The 22,330-nt window shown below is 43.9% G+C and overlaps 1 protein-coding gene across 5 annotated transcripts in view; it reads left to right on the top strand.

The window, feature by feature from the left end:
• The window catches only part of Ankfn1 (ankyrin repeat and fibronectin type III domain containing 1), a 400,676-nt gene that overhangs the window by 336,381 nt on the left and 41,965 nt on the right, over positions 1–22,330 (top strand). For all 5 annotated transcript variants that reach the window (XM_016008632.3, XM_076543122.1, XM_076543123.1 and 2 more), the window contains 5 exons: positions 2,879–2,986; positions 9,043–9,142; positions 9,529–9,661; positions 10,144–10,260; positions 17,475–17,690. In XM_016008632.3, the coding sequence (XP_015864118.2) occupies positions 2,879–2,986; positions 9,043–9,142; positions 9,529–9,661; positions 10,144–10,260; positions 17,475–17,690 (674 nt within the window). The remainder of the gene's footprint in view (positions 1–2,878; positions 2,987–9,042; positions 9,143–9,528; positions 9,662–10,143; positions 10,261–17,474; positions 17,691–22,330) is intronic.

The following is a 22,330-nucleotide window of genomic DNA, read 5'->3' as shown; positions in this document are numbered from 1 at the left end:
TATGGTTAGAGTTGCTGCAGACATGCCATATCACTTGGAAATAACAATATAAAAACACTCTCATTCTATTTATAAACAGAGTATGACATTGTGATGTAACATGTATCAGTATTCAGATATTTACTAGAGGACAATGTACTCTAACATGACAGAGTAATTGGAAATTTGGTAATATGTTCCAGTAAGCTATAAAACTTTTTTTTATATTTTTACAAAAGGCCTTAATGTGTTTTTATAGACTTATGTTATATGGTATGGTACATAATAAGAGAAAAGCGCCCAGACAGGCTTGTCTGAGTTACGATCAGGAAAACCCTGATACGGCCAGTGAATGTAAGCCCTGCATTGTGTTGCAATTGAAGTGTCTCGTTACCAGAACAGTGAGCTGTATTATGTGCCACAATCTGCTCTTTTCCTACCATGTGAAGTTTACTCCTGTCAGGGTCCTGATTTCTTAATATATTTTCAATTTTCTCCCTCATCCCTGCAGTCTCCTATTTTATGTAGTCATCAGAACTTTCCAAACATCTATGAGAAAAACTCATTCTTTCCAAAATGTTGGCATTGTTCAGTGCTCGCTGGGGCTGCAATTGAGCATTAGCAATTTTTGTATGTATCGTAAAGTCATCAGATCCAGCTCAGCTCCCATGTAAAAGGGCTAAGCTGAGAAGCTGAGACCCATTCCAGCACCCCTCCCGGTACTGTTGACAGCATTAAGACTCATTAGAACACATTAGCATGTTCAGGTCCGTGTACTAACTCAGCCACCCGGTAGTAGGACTCCAGCACAGGCTCCTGCTCATCCTCACTGTCCCGTAGGCACTTGAGAGGCATCCCTCCAACTAAAGGAACAGTGACCCGCGCGCGTCCATGACGGCGATATTTATTCTGTGTCCAGATGCAAGCAGGGCTGTAGTCTAAAGGCCTCTGGCAGTCACTTCCCTAAACTTCAAATGTCCCAGCCTTCCTGAACACCGTCATGCTTAGATTCTCAGTGCCTTGCCAATGGCATACTGAGCGTTTCCTGTGTGCCTAGGATGCTACTTGGCTGGTTCATACTTTCTTTTCAATCTCATCCTACCAAAGAGATTAAAAACTAACTTTGCAATGGAGACAAATGGGGCAAAGAGAGGTTCAATCATGGCTCTTGCCCACAGAAGGCACCTGTGCCAATCTTCTGTCTCCAGAGTTGACCTCAACTAAGCCCCAACAGACAAACTCCAACTAAGATCTAACTCTCTTGCCCGAAAGAAAAAATAAACATGTGCAGTATAATGAAAGGAGCATGAACACTATATACAAGGTCACCAGGCCGTCATGTCAGCGCTGGCTGGGCCTCCAAGCTGAGCGAGGCAGGTCTGGAATGGGGAAGGGATGTCTCAGCTTCATCTTCCTTGAGGTAAAATGAACTACACATAAGAGAGAATGAAAAGGAAGAGAGGCTTGAAAAACTATGAGGCCCCCTTCTTTCTAGATAATCATCAGATGGGATAAAAAATAGTGTTTCTATACTGAATTGCCTTCAAGTCTTATTTACAGAATGCCTGTCATGGGACAGGCATTGTGCCAGATCCCTAATATACTTCTCATTTCATCCTCATAAACCTTTCACAAGACAGACACCATCCTCATTTTTCAAATTAGGGAGTGAAGGGCCTGTCGATATAAAGGACTTCCCTGCAGTGAACTGGGAACAGGAGGAGCCATTGCTTACATTGGAGTTTAGTGCATCCCGAAACCTAACTTTACATTACCCTACCTGATCTAATTCATCCCATCTCTGGGCTTAACTGACCCCCAATGATGTCTCTCCAAAATGCATACATCCCTGGACTTCAGATGGACCACTGTGAGATGCTTGGCCCTCTCTGCTGTGAAGGACTTGAGTGTCTGAACAACGACGATGCTGTACTTTTAAAACAATTCTGTCAGGGACTGACAGGCTTCTCTGAGGTGGAGTGACTAGCCTTCGTAGAGATGTACTTGAAGTTGTTGTTTCTGAGACATTCAGAAATCAAAAGTAGAGGAGGGTGAATAGGAGCGGAGATGGACAATGAAGTGAACTAACCGGCTTGGGGGGGGGGGAGGATCTAGAGCTGGAGACAGCAGAGTTGCAATCTTGACATTAGTCCCATATGAGTTATTACTCTTGATATCATTATAGCCAAATGGAATGAAAATAGAAGGGGGAGAAAATCTCAGCGGGGACTGCAATTTAAATTTGCCATGTAAGCTAATACTGTATATTTAGAGACTGAGCAGACAGGGTGGTTGGTGGCTCGGAGTATGTGTAGAGGCCGCTGTGCCAGCTCACCAAAGCAGACATTCATTAGAGCAAAATGTAGATTTCCATTTCTTGGCATCTGACATGGGCTCTTTCCTTGGAAAGAAATGTCAATTTGGCCAAAAGTGTGAAACCTACAATAAAAGCATTGGGACTGTGGATTTCATCTAGTCTGCACATTCCCACCCGTCTTTCCTACTGTGAAAATTCTGTTGAAACTCGGGGTGCCGAGTGAAGAGGTAACCGGGGGACTGATAGGACAGGGGGTGCTGAGCCGGGGAGGGAGGGCTAGGAGAGGAGATACTGGACTTCCAAATTTCCTATTTCTTTTGGCTCTCAAGCACCATTTTCTCTTGCCCCCAAACTGCCCAACACAAGAAGCCAACCACAATTACTGTTTTGCATAGAGTTCTGAACAATGGCAGCTCCCAAACCGACATCGTCGTCGGCATCGCCTGCCAGGTCTGCGTGTGCTGGGTGCTCATCCACGGAGCCTGTGGGTAGGGAACACAAAACCCCAGCACCTCAGGCAAGGCAGGACCGAGGCCGCCTCTGCTTTACCATTTCCCTCTGTTTGTTTCTTTTGTTCAATAGACTGGAAAGACTATGACGACAGAGAGCCCAGACACAAGGGACAGAGTGAAGTTCTGGAGAGCCTGCTGCAGCAGGTCCGAGCCCTTCATCAGCATTACAGCTGCCGGGGTAAGGATAAAATCTGTGCTGGGCCATCGACTGAGGTCTCAGTGGCGCCGGTAATTTTAGCAGTTTCCTAGCTGGGTCATACCTTCTCATTCATCAGGGAAAAAGAGATATTAATATTTGTACATCTGGAATCACTTTACAGCACTATCTTGCTTTAACCCTTCCACAGGGCCTTCCCTCTCTTTTCCTCCCCTTCCTCTCTCCTTTTCTCCACACAGAAAGTTTGAAAATAGGCATGAGAAAAAAAAAACAGCCTCCGCTACTGTTCTTGTCTCTCTGAGCTGGCCCTTCCCAAGACTCATCTGTGGGCCTTGAGACAAGCTTCCTCGGCCTTTCACCCCGAGCATCGTGGAGGGCGCTCCAGCGAGGACAACACAACACGCCTTCACGTCTATTGATAAAATAGCTTACAATGCATTTTCACATCCACCATGCCAACTTCAGCCTCGCTTTGGCCATTGCAAGGGAGGCTAAGTTGATTTGCCCAAGGTCATAACGACAAGCTATGGCCTGGGGCTTGTGGTGCCAAGTCCAGTCTTCCTGTTGTGCCTCATGTGTGTCCTGCTGAACTTCAATCCCGCCTTGAACTCTAGTCTTCCCATTCCACTGTTGGGGCAGGAGGAGAGCTCACCTCCTCTCGATCTTAGCCCCACTTCACCCAGAGACTCCGAGATGCTTTTAAAAGCTTCTCTGTTACTTGGGCTGCTCAGATGGACCAGGGTCAGGTTTCTGATCTGTGTAATGATTCGTGGAAGAGGCACTTAGTTTTATTTGGAGAATTAAAGCCTCCATAAAGTTTTCATTTTCCATGCTCCCATCAGATCTCTGACTACTCCGTGCTCTAGATTCAGGGCACTGCTGAGCCAGCTGGGTAAAAAAAACCCATGGCTCAAACTAAGATGCTGTTCTTGCTGTTTAGATGAGGCATAAATCATACTTAGCATTAGCACAAAGTTTCCCAATTACTGTATAGCTCTGACAACAGGGCCCTTCAGAAACGTTGGCTCTAGCTGGAGATGAGGACAAGTGTTTGCAAGAAAATGGTGTTTTTCTAATGAGTGGCTCATTAGGAGATGTAAATATGTACGAGAGCAGCTGGAGAAGGAAACCTAAGTGGGATTTTCATTCCTGGATCTCTAGGAAGACTTGACACCCCACCACCACCACCACCACCACCACCACCACCAAAAAAAAAAAAAAAAAAGGAGACCTGCAACATTCTACATGACCAAAGTCCTCTCATCCTGGGTTCCTGGGGCTCATTTCATCAAGTGTGGTGTTACCTGAGTTCCTCTCTTTTCTGCCTCTGACTCCTGTAAGAAAGCAAAGGTGATCCAGTGACTGGACAGGTGCTCTTTGTAACCCATAGCCACTCTGTGTTTGGTATTCTGAGGACAGAAACTGAAACTGCCCATGACCAGGAGGGGTTTTTATTTGTATATTGCTAAGGACTCAGATACTCTCCCTATTACGATGTGATTATTTTCCAGTACCCAAGAGATGATTTCCTGGGTAGCTCAATTATTTCTATAGTTTCCACCTCAACTCTTCACATGCACGCCCGTGCCCCTTTCCAAACCATGGCTGTACACATAATATTAGGAATGATGTAACTAAGGAATAAAGTAGACCTTCACCAAAAGGGACATTTTAAAATTTGGTAAAGTGTATCCTGGGCACTGAAAATAATACAACGTGAGAGATGCGGCAGTCTTGTGAGAGACTCAGCTCAAGAGCTCAGGTCAGATAAGGTTAGGAGACACTGAATTCTTCATCCCTCTCGTGGAAATGCAAAATAGACACCAGAGTGTTAAAGACTCCAGTAAAGAACCTAGAAAACACGGTTAAATAACATGGCCCAGACTCTTCAGCCATATGAAGCCTTTGCCACAGAATTAGGATTCTATGTCGTAAACTTTGGGAAAGACTGACCTATGACCAGTCAAGATAAAATAAATTAGCTCACAGAAAAAAAGAACACTTCTAAGACATGTCAACACAACTCTGTTTCAAAGGCTATGCAGAGGCTGTGTAAAGATTGCTCACAGAGACTATGAAGCTGTTGTTTTGAATATTCACTACATTGAGATACTGTGGTTTATTGGGGACATAAACCTTTATAAACTTTGCAATTAGAAAAAAAAGAAATAATTACCCCGAGTCCTAGTTCTACCATTTAGAGCTTTGGAAAGAGCATTTAACCTAGCCCTGGTCACAGCTTCTTTATCAGAAAACCAGGCTGTCTAGCTTGCAGTGTTGTTATGAGGAGGAAATGGGACCACAGACTCAACACACCCAGCTCAGTGGAAGCCCCGCACACACTCCGGCTTCTTTTCCTTCGGTGTTCTTGTGAATGAAGACTGGCGCCGCTCTCCACCCACAGTGCTTGGCGGACACATCTTAGAGTGGTGACCCCACTGTGCGGAGTGGGATCCGCCCCTCTACACAGCAGACACGGGTGCAGAAGCAATAGACAAGCTCCTCTACTCCGGAAACCCTGGCCGACCAGGACGAGAGCCTCCCAAGTCCTTTCTGCACGGAGGTTTATGTCCTTAATTGTGGGACTTCATTTCTTCCACCACCACCACCCCTTTGCCTCTCTTCTCTCCTACTAGGATTCTTGCTCGTTAGAGGTTGAAGTCTCCAAAACTAGTCCTTTTGATTTCTTTCTCGGCCCTTGTTTCTCATTTATGTTTTCTCAACATAAAGGCCTGGCTGACTTGGAACTCACTATACAGACCAGGCTGGCCTTAAACTTGTGGTAATTCTCCTGCCTCTACCTTCAGTGCTGGGATATCAGCTGTGTGCTGCCACACCTAGCTCAATTCTCAAAAAGAAAAAAAAATTATTACTTTCATTTCCTAAGCCTTCTGTTGGATTTTGAAGTTTCTGATAACATTTTTAATTTCCAATGCTCTTTTTTTCTACTATTAAGAAACAAGTAATCCCTGCCTTTTCTCTCAGAATGTTAATGGCAAGCTCTATTTTGATCCATTTTGTGTTTGCTCAACACAGTCTCCCTTCAAACTCGCTCTTTTACCGAGTGTTGGTCTTTGTGCTTCCTCGCGGGCGCGTCCTTTAACTGCCTAAAGAGCCTTCCTTCAGTGTCTGCTCAAATTTAAAAGAAGAGAGACCAGTAACCACTGGGGAGTTCTGAGCACATGGACAAGGAACTATATTCACAGGCTTCACTGTCAGGTGAACGGGTGCCATGTTTTCATTGGGAAGTCACCAATGCCATGATCCGAGGGCATATGCTCTGGTAAAATTCTTGGAGAAATTCCTTCCAAACTCCTGCCTAGAAAGTGCAACTTTCAGTATGTGTGTTCTGAGTACATAATGGGTAGATATCATATAGAAAAACATTTAGGCTACCCATTTTAAAACCTAGTACCATGACCATTGCCATCCCATTTCCTGTTGTCCCTGATGTCTCCCTGTCTCCTACTCTAAGAGCTTTGGTTTCTGTTGTTCGTTGATTTTCTTTTTCTGTTTGTTTTACTTTCTAGAGAACAAGCCACTAACTTTCATCTAGGGTAGGAAAGGGGTCTTTGTCTAGCTATGCAGTAGAGAAGGACTCTAGAAGTCTGATTTTTACAGATTTTGGAAACTCCCAATTTTAGCTGTATATGCATCCCCCCCCCCCCGCCCCCTGCTAGCAGCCATGGAGGCTGTGGGGTGAACCAGGTTTCTTCTCAGTGGTCCACTGCAGGTGTTTAAGCCTCATCTTTCTCAAGTCTGTTAAGTCCATCTGTCCACCTGCTTTCTGCTACCAAACCTCACTTACCGTTGTCTTCTGTCCCGTTGATTTTGCCCTTATAGAATCCATTTCCATCCCTGCCTGTTCTGATTTTAGTAAGGTTTAGACAGAGTGGCAGGTGATGGCTACGCTGACTCCCAGCCTTGAACAGCAGGGCTGTTCTCCAACAGTCAAACTCATGTTCAAATCAGAAACAGAAATTATCTTACCTTTTCCTTCCAGGAGCAACTATTACTAGCGCCACATCTGAAGCACATGTCAGCCAATGAAATGACTCCTGTAGGATCACAGGCAGAGCCACACTGGGCCGGCCGCTAGCAGGGGCCATTCCCCCCATCCCCAGGCTTCTCTGTCTAATGGCAGCGTTGGGGCTTCTGTTCTCATCCCTGGGAACAGGCCTGCCAAAGCTCAGTGATGACACCAATCACCTCAGCTTCCCTTCACTACAGACAACTGAATAAGTGGCAGCAGCGACCATCTTGCCTGAATTCATAGAGCATTGCTTGCAAACACCATTTACAGACATCTGGGGATTCTTCCACAGCTATCGGGGATAACTCTGGGTTATAAACAGGCGAGGAAACGTGGGCGATATGCTCACACTCACACCTACAGAGACACACACACAGCTGCTTTCCCAAAATGATTTATGCGGTCTCTCTGGGGACCGTCTTTGCTATTTTGGACAATTCATTTGTTTCTCAGCCCAGTCCCTCCTTCTAAACAATAAAGGTAATAGTGAGACCTATCCCTACATATATATTTTTATTTTGTTTTTTCCTGTTTAAAATTTTATGTTTTTAAATGAAAGAGAATTACATTACTTCCCCCTCCCTCTACTCCCGCTAACTCCTCTCTGCTGTCCTTCCTTGAATTCTTCCCATGTCCCCCTCCTCAAATTGATAACGTCTTTGATTATTAGTTACACATATACGTGTATGTGTGTACATATGCAAGTGTATGCACAAATGTATATATAAATACAATATAAATACAACCTGCTAAATCTGTTTTGGTTTTGTTGTGTATGTAGTTTCAAGGCTGACCACTCTGCATTGGACCATCAATAAGGGAACTCATCCCTGGGAGAGGCTAATTCTCCTTCTCCCAGCAGTCAGTAGTTTCCTGTAGGTCTTTCTCTATGTGTGAGACCTCGAGAAATTTCCCTCTTTCCGAGTCACCATGTTTATTGACGTTGTCATTGGTCCTGTCCTGTTTGTGCAGCCATTTCTAGGACAGCAGACTTCCTGGTATTGTGGCTCTTACAATCTTTCTCTCCCCTCTTCTATGGGTCCCTGAGAAGGAGCTGTGATGTAGATACATCTGTTGAGGCTGGGTTCTCTACTACCTACAGATGTTCTCATAAGTAAACACACATACTAGAAAAGACTGCCCCGGGATGCTAACTGTAGATATATCAAGTGGTGGGATGAGTTGGGTAAATCTGTTCCTTTTTCTTTCCTATTCTCCAGATCTTCTGTAATGTGCTCATATTAACCCTAAAAGGAAAAGATTTAACTAGATATCTAAACTAACAAGGGAACTTTGAAAGCATTGAGAAATGGTGAATATTAAAAATCCAGGTGGTAAAAGGGGAAGAGGTAGAGGAATTGGTTCCCTTTCTCTTCATCTTACTTGATAAGAAAGCACTCATTTGACTGAGAGATAACAAGACCTTAAGTGGTTTCCCCCGGTTATAAATATTGCCCACCTCCAACATTTGTGAAGAGCTGTTCACTGACTGAGCCAACTACTAGGAGATGAACCACTCTTCCACAGCTTTGACAAAACGCCAGGCAGAAACTGCTCAGAGGAGGAAGGATTTGTCATATCTCATGGTTTCACACCATTCATGGGGAAGGCCTGGTGAAGTGCTCATATATCATGGAGGAGATGGCAGGGGTACATAGCAGCAAATGTCATTCACTCTTTGGGGAATCAAAAGAGTAAGACAGCCAAATGGACAATACACCCCCCAAGGGCCTGGCCCCAGTAAGCTACCTCCAACAGCCAGGCCTCACCCCCCAAAACCTCCAAACTGCCAATCCCTGCAAACACCTCCATTCACTGGAGACCGAACATTCAAAACATGGGCCTATCGGGGCATTTCCAACGCAGGCCAGAGCAACCGGTACCTCAATAAAGACAAGTTTCTTGAAGAAACAATAAGCTGGACCCCTGTATGAAATTGGTAAGTGACACACAGGGGCAAGGGAAAGGCAGGAAGTAGGAAGGAAAAGCAGAAACGTCGACCTGTCCGATGGAACCCGCACTGCATCTTCTTTCTGCATTCCAGAAAGTTCGAAATTGCAAACCACGGGCCGCAAGCAGTCAGTGTCAAGGAGCCTGAAGCACCTGTTCCATTCCTCCAACAAGTTTGTGAAGACCTTGAAACGGTGGGTCCTAAGCACTCTCTCTAGGCAGTCTTAACACCTCAGGAATGAACTAGCCAGGGCTCGAAGTGGAAACCAAGTAAAAAGTATGTATTTTTATTAAAAGAATGAATTCTCCTGAGAATTTGGGCAAGACACCAATCTCTAAGTTCTAGCCAGTAAATTCCCGATACATAGCAAAAATATGTTTCTAGGTACATTTTTCAATTCAGCTTACAACATGTCTAATTATACTAATTATATATACAAACATATTTAATTGTATATTTAATTGTATACACATATCTGTATATGTAACTATATATATAATTTTTTATATAATTTCCTGAGACTTGTTTGGTAAAGCAAACCATTGAAGATTTGTTTTCTCTTTCTGTTTTTCTTTGTAGAGGACTCTACATAGCCGTTATATTTTATTATAAAGACAATATGTTAGTCACCAATGAAGATCAAATACCAATTGTTGAAATAGATGACTCTCATAGCAGTTCTATTACCCAAGATTTTCTGTGGTTCACAAAGGTACACTGAGTCCTTCCTCATTTCATTTTTCTCGATCTTGCACCAGGGTTACTGCACATAAATCTCTGAAACTTCAGTTGAGGGGTCTCTCATGATCAAAGTTTTGGGGTGGGAGTAAATTATCTCACAGATCCCTTATGGCCCCAGGATGCCCTATGTCATTTTTTTTTTTAAGGCTGAAGTAGTGTCACCACTACAGTTTCAAAGCAAAGAAGCGTGCATCCTGTCAGATTGTGTCTCCACTATTCAGAGTTATGGGATCATTTGGCAAAGACTAAAATGTAGATCTGACTGTTTCATTAGCATTCAGATCTTTTTCCAATTGGACGGAGATCAAAAAGTGGTTTCGTGTGTATCTGAAAATGGACTGGAGAACAAATATCAGGGGGGGTCAGGTTTCCTTCTCCTGCTTTGCTTTGATGCCTTAACCTAAATCATTCCCTGGCTTGGACGATGATATGACCTCGTGACTTCTTTTGCAGCTGTCTTGTATGTGGGAAGACATCAGGTGGCTGAGGCAGAGTGTGCCCATCTCCATGTCCTCATCCACAGTGCTCCAAACTCGGCAGAAGATGCTTGCTGCAACCGCCCAACTACAGGTGAGGGACCGGGCTTGAGCTCAGACCCTCAAGGAAAATGTCTTCAAACTTGAAGAGCTCAGTCACCAACCCTACCTGAAAAGAAGGGTGGGCTCCCTCCTCTTTCAGATCTCTGGCCACCAGAAGGCTTCTTGGGCAATCTGACTATGTGCTTACTCATGTTGGCCTTTGGTATGGAATCCTAAAGAAAGAGTGAGGAGATCAGAGTTCCTCATTTGATACTAATCGATCAGCTCGGTTCTTCTTCAAGGGTTCACGTTCATCACCTGTAGAACAAGGGGAACTTGACTGGATGAAGGGAGCAGAGAGCAGCAGGAGGTTAGATCAACTCTCTGGTGTGTTGCTTTGGAAAAGCCTATGCATGTATATGAAGCTGGTGTCTTTAAGAGAACCCCAAGCCTCTGTCGGTGATGTATATCTACTTACAAAACTATCTCTTATAATCGCTAGAAATTTGCATAATGGGAAGGTAGGCTATATTTGGCCAGCAGGCCCACACCAACCATGGTATAAAAAGTTCATAAAGATCTTCTAGCTCCACCCCCACCTACAATCACAAGAATTTCCTTTCTCTTTTTGAACCCCTGCAATAACAACTAAACCCTATAACTGCATAACAATTACCATGTTGCTAGAAAAGGTTACCTTTGCCCCTCTGTGTTCTACTCCACTGCAGAGACCATCTTGTGTCCTCAGTGGCTTCAGATTTTAGTAGTGTTCATTACAATTCACTCTTAATTGGGAATCTCCTCCTACGACTCAAAGAGAAGTTTTGATTGGACTATGCCACCATGTTCCAAACTGTTTTCTTTAAGAGAAAGAAGTTTCCAAGAGGCTCTACCCCTCCACCAGCCCATCATATAACTAGGATATGCCTGACCACACCCTCCACCAGCCCATCATATTACCAGGATATGCCAGACCACACCCTCCACCAGCCCATCATATAACTAGGAAAAGCCTGACCACACCCTCCACCAGCCCATCATATAACTAGGGTATGCCTGACCGCAGACTGACCCACCTTAGAATTTCAAGCAAAGCTCTTGGTTGTGTGCTGACTGGATTCTTCCTTGAACACTTGCATGTGCTATCAGGAACCTGAAGACAGGCTGTTGCTAGCCATACAGTTAGATGCTGAGGGATCCCTCAATGGCCAGTGCGACCCTACCCCATCCATACCACAACACTCTTAGATTTCCTTGCTTCCCGCTCCAAACTTCTGATCCCACCATCCTTTGAGACTATTTCCCTCTTTATCAAGCTGAGGTTCTGTGATATATCACAATCACTCTTTGAAAATATCCTAGATTTTTGTCTTGGAAAAAAAAATGTAAGCCTAGATCAATCCAACGTGTCTACACTAAAGTAGTTACACTCGGATTTCTCAAAGGAAACACATCGTGTGCATGAAAAGGACTGATAGTTTCTCTACTCCACACACAGCCACAATTCTCACCTAGGTTGTTGTCTAGTGATTTCGCTGCATTTCTGTAGTAACCTGCTTTCTCACACGACAAAGCAACTATTTAAAGCCCTTCTTCATTCTCCTACATCCTTTCCATTCCCCACATTCTCCATCCTGACAACGGTGATGATATCACTAATTTTCTAAGAGATGGGAATGGGTTTCCACCACCAAATTTTCAAAACCTGCCTAGATACCTTCTCTTTGCCCCCCTGTTGCAGCAGTTTATACAGTCCCGCCCTCACAACTAAGGGCTTGCTCCTCCATGCATGCTCTGAATCTCATCTCTTCTATCTTCACTTAAAATACTCATCTCAGACTGGAGAGGTGCCTCGGTGATTAAGAGCACTTACTGCTTTTGCAGAGGACTTGAGTTTGTGCCCTAAATCTACATCAGGTGGCTCACAATCACCTGTAACTCTAGTTGCAGGTGGATCCATCACCTCTGGCTTCCATGGACATTTCATTCATGTCACACAGACACGCATACATAATTAAAGGTAATAAAGAATAAATCCTTTTTCAAAAACCTCATCTTCAAGTTAACCCCATGCCTAAAGTGCCCTCACATACCCTTTCAGCTACCAAATAATCATTTTTCATTCCTCACATGAACTTCCTCGAAAGAATTGCTTATAGCCTCCTTCTCCACCAACCTTCGCATTCCCCCATCAGCTCTAGTACCATGCCTACAAAACTGCACTATCAGGCCACACAAAGTTGGGTTGTACGGGTCCCCACCAGAATAATGAGGCTGCAAGTATGGGAGATCCAGGGTGGTTTTTGGGGGGGAAGAGAAGTTAGGACTACAATCAATTGGCATTTCTGAGAAACTGCCTAAAGAATTTCCAGGAAGAAAAGGGGACCCAACTCCAGTATTGGCAGAGGAGGGAAGGGAATGTGAGGATTTCTTTTCTCATTCTAAATTAACATCCACTTTTGTATTCTTTAAGAGACTCCCCAAATTGTGTAGCAGGCCTTCATGAAATATTTCTCCATCCCTGCCAATGACTTCAGCATCACTAACTCCAATGGACCCTTGTGAGTCATCTTCATGACTGACAGCTAGCAGTATTTGGTACACCTGGTCCTGCTCTGCTGTTTGAAACTTGCACATTCTTTGGCTTCCGTAACACCATCCTCTCCTGATTGTCTCACACATTCTCGTTTGTCTTTCTCCGTCTCTTCTGCTAATGTATATGCCATTTTCTGCTTACAATACTCTCTTCTTTCACCTCTTTGCCTTGCTAATTCCTACGTAGCCTTTAGGTCTCAGCTTAATGTTTATACTTCCTCGGGAAGCCTTTCTCTGTCCTCAGAGTTAGGTCAATCTCTCCCACAGTACCTTTAGTCTTCATTCAGAGCAATGATTGCCAGACCATTACTTCTTTGTCTTTCTTCACCCCTCTTTCAACACTGGGTATAGTCTCATCCTTCCAACCAAAGGCTTGCTCCTCCACGCATGCTCTGAATCTCAGATCTCTCCTCCTATCTTTATTTTACAACATTCATCTCAGACTGGAGAGGTGGCTCAATGACTTGCTTAGTCTATCACTGTTTATAAGTCACCTTTGCAACATTTTAAAGATTACTTTCAAAAACACTCATCTCTGAATGAGAGGTGGCCCTAGTGACCTGCATAGTTTCTAATACCTGAGTTCAAAGACTGTTGTCTGTCCTGGTTATCACAATAACTTTAATGTCCGACACATGGTAGACTCTCACTCTAGGTATTGTGTAAATAAGAGTGTTTGACAGTCCAATCCCACACACCCCCAAAATCACATTGGAGAGAAATTTATATAAAAGAGACAAGGAATCACAGAAGTGTCTCGCAGACAGTCACCACCTAGACATCTCCCCTGCTCTTCACAGTAATCAGAGCCGCATAATTCTCAATCGATGCCCATGCTCTGGTGCCCTCAGCAGAACCCTGAGCCCTGTTCTGTGTTCTCCCTGCTCCATCATGCTGCTGCCGCCTGCTTTAACAACATGCAATGTCTTCACCTGTCTCCTGGAAGACCTAGTGCTCTACAAACAATGCTTCCTAGAATGTTGAAAACACACTTTTAAAGAGGTAGATAAGGTGAAGAAAAACCTTTTTAAGAGAGGAATTGACAAATACCATTTTAGGTTACTTTATCAATCTAAATTTATATGGCAGTGTTCTGAGGAAATTATTCATGGTTGGTATCAAGCATACTTAAATCTCATGGACTTGCCTGAGGCATATGGTATTTCATTCTACTCTTCTTTCCAGCCTTTCTACCATAGCTTTATTACTCCACTTACATCAGAAGCATCCCAGACCATTGCTTCTCTTCTGCTCTGAACAGTTTCCAACCCATCCTCTGTGCTTCTGCCAGAGTGGCCACTCTAAAAGATGTAGGCCGCAGCATTCCCTAGCTTAGACTCTTCCAATAGTGGCCCAGGTGTGTTGCCATAGCACACATGGCCTTAGTCACAGTCTTTCTCTCCCTCATCTGTAGCCACAGCACACTGGTTTATTGTCTTACCCGCTGTCATAGTACATACCAACTATTGTGCAATTTACTCCTTGTTTCTTGGTTTATTTGTACAGTAAGGTCCTCTTTGAGCTTATAATAACAATACTATGGGACCAACTGCTTTCATTCCTTTAACAGACTATATCAGGTATGTCCAAAACTTTTTCTCATTCAGTCTTCACTACAACCTAATGAGAATTTACTATTATTGATATTCATTTAACAGAAGACAAATTTGAGGTTTAGGAATGTCAATTATGCTCAAGGTCACACAAGTAGGAAGTATCAGACGATGGATTCAAATTGTATATGTGTAGCTCTAAAGACTGAATTCTCCCAATACTTCAACATATTATGGTGTGTTAACTTACAACCTGAAGAAGTTATCCACATTATAGTTAAAAAGAAAGAGTGGAGCCCAGCACTCAGGAGGTAGAGGCAGGCAGATCTCTGAGTTCAAGGCCAGCCTGGCAGCCTGGTCTACATAGCAAGTTCTAGGCCAGCAAGGGCTACACAGTGATACAGAGAAAGAGAGAGAGAGAGAGAGAGAGAGAGAGAGAGAGAGAGAGAGAGAGAGAGAGAGAGAGAGAGAGAGAAACTTGTCCAAACCTGAGAGTAAGCCATCATAAGTTGGCTTTACTCATAACTTTATTAAAATGGCCACTTTAATATTATTCCATTGTGTATTGTGTACTATGTATTAAGGAATATGTTTGGTAATTCAACTATTACTGAATTCTTCCTATGCATTGTAAAAAGGACCTAGAGACACAGAAAGGAAAGAGCCATGTCCCACAACAGGTACTTCTGTTACATGCAGTACAATCACATACATACCAAGAACTTTATACACAAGAAGATTGGAAAGAAAAGAGAGGATGGAGAATTCTACCTGAGATTCTATTGGACAGCTTTTTTGTTACTCTGTACCTGAAAGGAACAATTTAAAGAGGGAAAGATCACTGTTTGGCCTCACAATTCAGAGTCTCTACCCAGCTTGGTTAGCCCTGTTGTTTGGCATGACAGAGCATCATGGCAGTGCTTGCATGTGCAGAGGGGCCACCTGCCTCATAGTGACCAAAAAGCACAAAACCATGAGGGGCCAGGGATAGGATCTACCCTTCAAAGGCATACTTTCAGTGACCTATTTCCCCATCCCACCTCATTTCCTAGTTTCATTACCTCCAATAATGCCATCAAATTGTGAGTCTATCAAGAAAGAAACCACTGATTACATCTGAGCCTCATATCCCAATCACCTCTCAATGAGCCTGTTGGGGGATATTCCATATTCAAACTGTAACAGTTAGAAATGTCTTCCCAGAGAATCTGGAACTGGGCTGGTTCAAGAAAATATAGTTGGCCAGGTGGTGGTGGTGGTGGTGGTGGTGGTGGTGGTGGTGGTGGTGGTGGTGGTACACGCCTTTAATCCAAGCACTCAGGAGGCAGAGACAGGCAGATCTCTGTGAGTTCAAGGCCAGCCTGGGCTACAGAGCGAGTTCCAGAAAAGGTGCAAAGCTACACAGAGAAACCCTGTCTCGAAAATATATATATAGTTGGTGACTAAGAGGAGATTCCATTTACAGCAGATTGGTAAAATCCCACATTCAACAGCATAGCAGGCTTGAGAATTTGTGAAACACATTTTCATGTGTTGCTTGATTTAACCCCTGGACACTGTGAGGTAAGAACTAGCCAGAGTGATGCCTAAACTGTAAGGACCTTTTATTTAACATGGGGAAGCTCAGAACCAGAGAAAGTAAACAGTCGAATAGTTAATAAAGGGTAGCCAGCCATGAGCCCCAGCACCTGTATGAGAAAAGTCGTAATAGCTGTGTGTGCTAAAACCAACTCATTACTGCCTTGGAAAACCAACTGTTCAACGTTCAGAAATGTTGGAAGCTTATTGTCATATCCTAGGTAGCTTGGAATGGACTACACTATAGAGACTGTTACTGACTACAGACCAGCCACCCCGCTCCTTGCCCTCTTGTTTGTTTTGGTATGGCAGTTCACCGACACAACACTGCTCATATAATAAAGTGTCTGCATAAAACTATAGTGCTACATAGATGTAGACTAAAAATCTTACCAACATGGGTGGTTTTTATGACTTATAAGTAATTTGTTAGAAAAGAAAAATCTGAATGATTACGTTACTTAAAAATTAATCTTACCAAATGAGTTTTGTCAATAATTATTTATAAAGCTCCTTACTCATTCTGTGTCTGGTCTTCGTAAGGGGAAAACAAGGCTTAAGACACAGTCCCTATCTCTGAGGGAACATTCCAGGATTTGAGATTTGAATACTAGTCTTGTTTATTTTTAGTTCAACCTTGTCATTTCTACAAATTCCAGTTCTACATCGGCTCTCACGCTAGCACATCATCACATCGTCATTTATGTGAGTTCGCACGCACGCACGCGCACGCGCGCGCGCGCACACACACACACACACACACACACCAGCTAGGGACTCTCCAGTGGTTTGTATGGGATTCAATTTTAATCATCTAGCACTCTTGGCTAGAGATCTTCACCCCCTTCGTATTTGTATAATTCCTCTTTATTTTCATGAGCCGTGCCTCAGTCCCTTCATATTTAATGGAACATCCTTCTTACTTTTCTAAAAGTATTGTCTGCCTCTGTTGACAGAGTGCATAAGCAATTTCAACAAACCTTTCAGTAAACAGAGCTCCCTGAGATGCAGATAAGTCAAACCAGGCCAGCCTCCTGATTAAAGAATCTTGCAGGGAATGCGCAGTCATCAGGGGACCTCTGTACAATGTGCCACATTGTCAATTCACTTCTTCATTTTAAACAACCCCACCTCACACTAGCTTACTGTAGATCTCTTGAAAACTCCACAAGTAGCATACTTGAAATATCAGACATTTTTCTTGAAAACATCTGGGATTCTCTTCAAGTGCTGGTCACTGAGGTTTACGTGCTGGTGTGTCTATGTGGGCAAAAGATATTTACAGATATTGAATTTGCTTAAAGAAACATAACGTCTGTGCCTCTCACTATAGTCTTTGCAGGCTCACAGTGAAGGCGTTTCTTTGGGCTTTTTGTTAAGCACATTCCTGCAATGCCACCTACACCAGGTCTCAGTCTGAAAAAAAAAACAAACCGCAAACAGCGCCTCAGAATTCCGGCAGTTTTCAGCATCTTTTGTGCGGTTTTGTTGTTCTGTTTTACAACATCAACTAAGCTACCCATCATCTGTTGGTTTCTAGAATTTACTTGGAACGCACAACTTGGGAAGACTTTACTATGAGCCCATTAAAGATCGCCATGGCAACATCCTCATAGTCACCATCAGAGAAGTAGAGATGCTTTATTCCTTTTTTAATGGCAAATGGATGCAGATCTCAAAACTGCAAAGCCAGAGGAAGTCCCTGTCAACTCCCGAGGAGCCAACAGCCTTAGATATTTTACTAATAACCATTCAGGTATGTAGGATTTTTTTCAATTTTTGGATATTTGTAATTCTGATACATTTATGGCAGCTCTAATACCATATACCAAGAGCCATTCACATAAATGGTGGTGCTGAGATGATTCACTGTTCAGATTCCACAGGTGGGAACGATGCTGTGGGTGACTTTCATTGATTTCTGTCTCCGTACGGAACTGATCAAGCAATCCTAAGAGTGGGCACTCTGAAAATGCCCTGACAATTGTATTCGTCACTTTCACATTACTGTGACCAAACTCTCACCCAGAGAGAAACAACATAAGGGACACAGGTTTATTTTGGTTCACAGTTTCCCAGTTACAGTCCATCGCAACAGGAAATGCATGGCACATGGCTCAGCCACGGTGGAAGGAGCCTGACACAATGGCTGTTCATGTTGTCACAAGCCAGGAAGCAGTGGGTGGCCTAGGTGAGGCTAATGACCTCCAAATAGTGAGCAACTTCTACCAGCCAGGTCCTACATCCTGGAGGTCCCATGGCCCTCCAAGACTCCACCAGTCAGGGGAGCAAGCAATCAACACACAAAACTGTGTGTGGTACAATTCTGATTCAAGCCTTAACATTGATGAACCAGTGAGAATAACTGAGACAATCAGGAGAATCTGCAGAGATTAACAGTAATTCAACACGGAAATGGAGGGTACAGTATTGGGGGGGGGCAGTCACACATACATATTTATTTTTGCTTGTTCTTCTTAATACTCACAAGACAGCAAGGCACAATTAAATCCATTTTAGGAATGGGATAATTCTATCCCACTGGGGCTCCAGGAGGTTAAGGGACACTGGACAGCACACAGAGGTTGACTGGGTGAGGTTAATGAAGCTTTAAACCCATTTAGTCCTTCGCTTGGGCAAGCCCTTGTCTAGGCAGCCAGCATACAGAATTTAACAGTTCAAGTTGATACTCTTTCTCTGAGGCATTCCTTTATGCCTCAGAGTACATGTGGAGGTCAAAGGCCAGGATCAGCTCTCTCCTACCTTGTGGCCCAGGATCCAACTCAGGCTTGGCGTCAAGCACCTTTACCCGCTCAGCCATCTCACCAGCCCTGTGTTCTTTTTGTGAGAGAAGGGACCAGGAACTGTATTAGCCTCGGGTGACGAAGCCACAGACTGTGGCCCTACCCGCATAGCAACACAACGCCAAAACTGAGAGTTCAACTCGGATCATCTGAGGGAGGAGGTTTCTTTCAGCTGTCACTCACATGCTGTGGTACAAGTGAGAGACTTAGCAAACACTAACGGAGGAGTTTAGCGGAGGGTGGAAGGTAAGAGCCCCCGATAACCCCCAGAATTCAAACCAGAGCAGCTCACGGGCAGACCTGGGCTAGATGGCACCGCTAGCCACAGGCCTGGCTACCCCAGTGGCACACAGAGTCGAATGTGGCATGGTCTCCAAGCTGCATCTTTTTCTTTCGTCTTCTAAAAATCCACTGACTGTATAGAACTCACCAGGTAGAATTAGGTAGAAAAGCTGGTGGAAAACGTCTGTACTGAGCAACCATGGGAGTAGATCTACAAATCCGTCCATTCTGAGAAAGAGGGAGGAAGATCTCTGTTCCACACAGACGTCCCCTGGGATGGATGCCCTACGTCCCCCATTCTTTGAGAGAAGAGAGTGTAGCTTACTACTGGGACTTATCTAGACATCTTTGGGCCACCAAAGTCTAGTTCAACCTTCATGTTGAGTTGGTGAAGCCAGCTCCTGATAGAATTAGGTCTCTGGTCTTCAGTGTTTGGCTACCAACCCCGAGAGTCTTACTCTCCATTTCCTGTCCAGCATAAGGCCTGCATGGGAGGTGGGAGAGAAGAGGTGGGGGAAGAGAAAGGGGAGGGTTGGGTGGGAATGACATCAAGCAGGAATGCGCCAGTCAGCGGGGGTGGATTTTCCACTTGGATCTGTGTGGAAACCTGATCCTGCCTCTCTTTTTCGTCTCCTTCTCTAACAACCTTTCACCAGATTGGAATTTTTCTGCACCTGTAACACATTTTTAATGTAATAAGTCTAGGAGAAACCAGGTATTATATCATGCTGGGGCCTGTGTTTCTAGGAGCAAAGGTAGCCCAGACCCCAGTTTATCCCTATAGGGGATTAGTGTATTAGTCACCCTGTAAAAACTAAATTTCTTAAATGTTTCTTTTAGCACTTGCTTATAAAAGGTGAAGAGGGGAGCCATGAGTGTGTCTGTGTTCCCTGCCCCCACCCTCTTCACACATGCACGTACATTCTGTCGATTTCCTACAAACACAAATTCCACAAAATCAAATCCAGAGCTATTGGCCTTTGTCCATTAAGATGACCTTTGCCGTGTCGGACTTTGTCCTGGTTTGGGTCAGGGCAAGTGGTGACCAGACTCATTCTTGTATTAGACACCCCTTGGGAGTGAAAGGAAGCTAGCTATTTAAGGTGAACATGAATAGCTAGTGTGGCTGGGGTATCCCTTTGAAAGTAGGGTGACTGGGTATCATTCCTATTCCATCCCTTCAGCTTTGCGGCCAAAGGGATTCATTCTTCAGCCCTGTGTCTCCTCTTCTGCAGAAGACCCTACCTCACAGGGTTCTGATGGAGATGAGACAAAATAGCATATCAAATAGCATATCGGCATCAGGAGAGTAGCGAACACAGCGAATGGTCACGACTTTTATTACTTCTCCACTTAAGAAAACCCAAGCAATACTGGGCCCCTCTGCCACTGACTAGTCATCCCTTGAGGCATTCTATCGCTTCATCTACCTTTTCATAACAATTAAAAGATACTCTACAAAAACTATACAATTCACAACTGGAAATTCAAAACAGGTAAATGCTTCAACAAAATCTTAGCCCGTAACTAATTTACTAATCCCTGGGACCCCAAGGAAACGCCGACATCCAACTCTTTAAATTCCTGACCCTCTTAAGGCCCACGCCATTCAAATTGGCCTCTCTCATGTATCTGGGAGAGAAAAACCCTCCTGTTTGCTTGGGAAGTAAAAGAAGTGTCATGGACAAGTTAGAGTCCTGCTGAGCAAACTGACTGGCAGTAAGGGTATTTCCAACGAGAAGGCTGCCCTTGGATAATGCTCATTCTAACTTTGACCTTCAGGGTCACTCCAGGGACTGGTCACCTTGAGTGTAAAGTTGTCTAAGAACATTAATTTTATGCATGTGTGTACTATATATTCAAAGCTGCCAGCTCTATGTTATCATTGGGTTCTCATGAAAAACCAGTGAGGTTAAATAATTCTGTGTCCAGGCCATATATGAAGATACATATTTCAAGGAAATAACCCATCAATCTCACATTACCCCAAAATGAGAGAGAGAGAGAGAGAGAGAGAGAGAGAGAGAGAGAGAGAGAGAGAGAGAGAGAGAGAGAGAGACCCACACCCACTACCTCGCCAGGAGCCCTTCCATTCTACTTCACAGGCTGTCCTAAGGAAACTTGACCACTTTGCTTTCTGCTTCCTTTCTTTAGGCATTGCTTGTCACCATTAGATGCCCAGTACATAGACCCTTTTCTGCTGTCTTACCTGTACATTCCTCCTACCCCCTCCCACAGCATCTAACACAGTTATCAAGAAGGACTCACAATTGTCAGTGGACAAGAACTAACTGGGATAGAAGAAGTAAGAAACAACTGAGTTCACCCATGTGGATAAAAGCACCACCCATAAGCACTGAAGGATAGAAAAAACCTCCAATAGCTACTAAACGGGTGAACAAAACAGAGTGTAGCCATGTAGTGGAAAATTATTCAGCCATATAAGTGAGTGAAGTATGACCTTGTTACAGCTTAGATGAGCCTTGAGAACATCACACTAAGCAAAAGAAGCCAAGCAGAAAATATCAGACATTATGTGACTCCATTCACCCACTATAGCTATAATAAGCAAGATCAATGAGACAGAATGCCTGGGGTCAAGGGGAAGAAAGACTGGAGAAGGGTGGATAATGAACGTGAGGCTTCTCTCTAGAGTAATTGAAAAGGTCTGGACGTTAGTGCTGACATTACAAACCTTGTCAGTATGCTAAACACCAGAGTCCAATGCTTTATGAAGATGAAATGTATGAGTTCCTCCTCATTTTAAAAGAAATGGTGGAAGTACCAGAGACCCCGCGGATCTATAGTCATTCTTCCATAGAAAGAGGGCAGACCACATTATCAAAACTTGGAAAAAAGAAGTTGGAAATGCAAAGTTTAGAGTAAGATTTCCCTATTTTTTAAAGAGCCATAAAACAATTCAGAAAATTGAAATACTTTCTGGTCTAATTAGTCCTGGACCCACAACGACCACCAGCCACTCCTCTGTGACCCCTGCCCTCCTACAATTGGCTTCGTGCCTTCCCAACAAAATAAAAGTCCTGTACTTCCTGGAAAAGCAGCTGTCTATTGTTCCTTTAGCAGACCCTTAAGAGAACTGACCAGTGAGGACAGGCTGAGTAGAGGATTCTCGGACCCCATACCAGCAAGACTCAGGCCCAGACCTCACCCACATCTGTCCTTCACAGGCATGTTTTTGCAACATCAACTAGGTGCCAGGCTCTCTAAGGTGCTACAGGAAAATCAAATGAGTAAGTCAAGGCCCTTGCTCTCAAGGAGTTCAGTCAAGGGAGGGAGACAGACTTGTAAA

The sequence above is a fragment of the Peromyscus maniculatus genome, chromosome 8, assembly GCF_049852395.1.
Source record: "Peromyscus maniculatus bairdii isolate BWxNUB_F1_BW_parent chromosome 8, HU_Pman_BW_mat_3.1, whole genome shotgun sequence".
NCBI lineage: Eukaryota > Metazoa > Chordata > Mammalia > Rodentia > Cricetidae > Peromyscus > Peromyscus maniculatus.
Note: the sequence above shows the minus strand (reverse complement) of the source record. Positions and strands in the feature narration are given on the sequence as shown.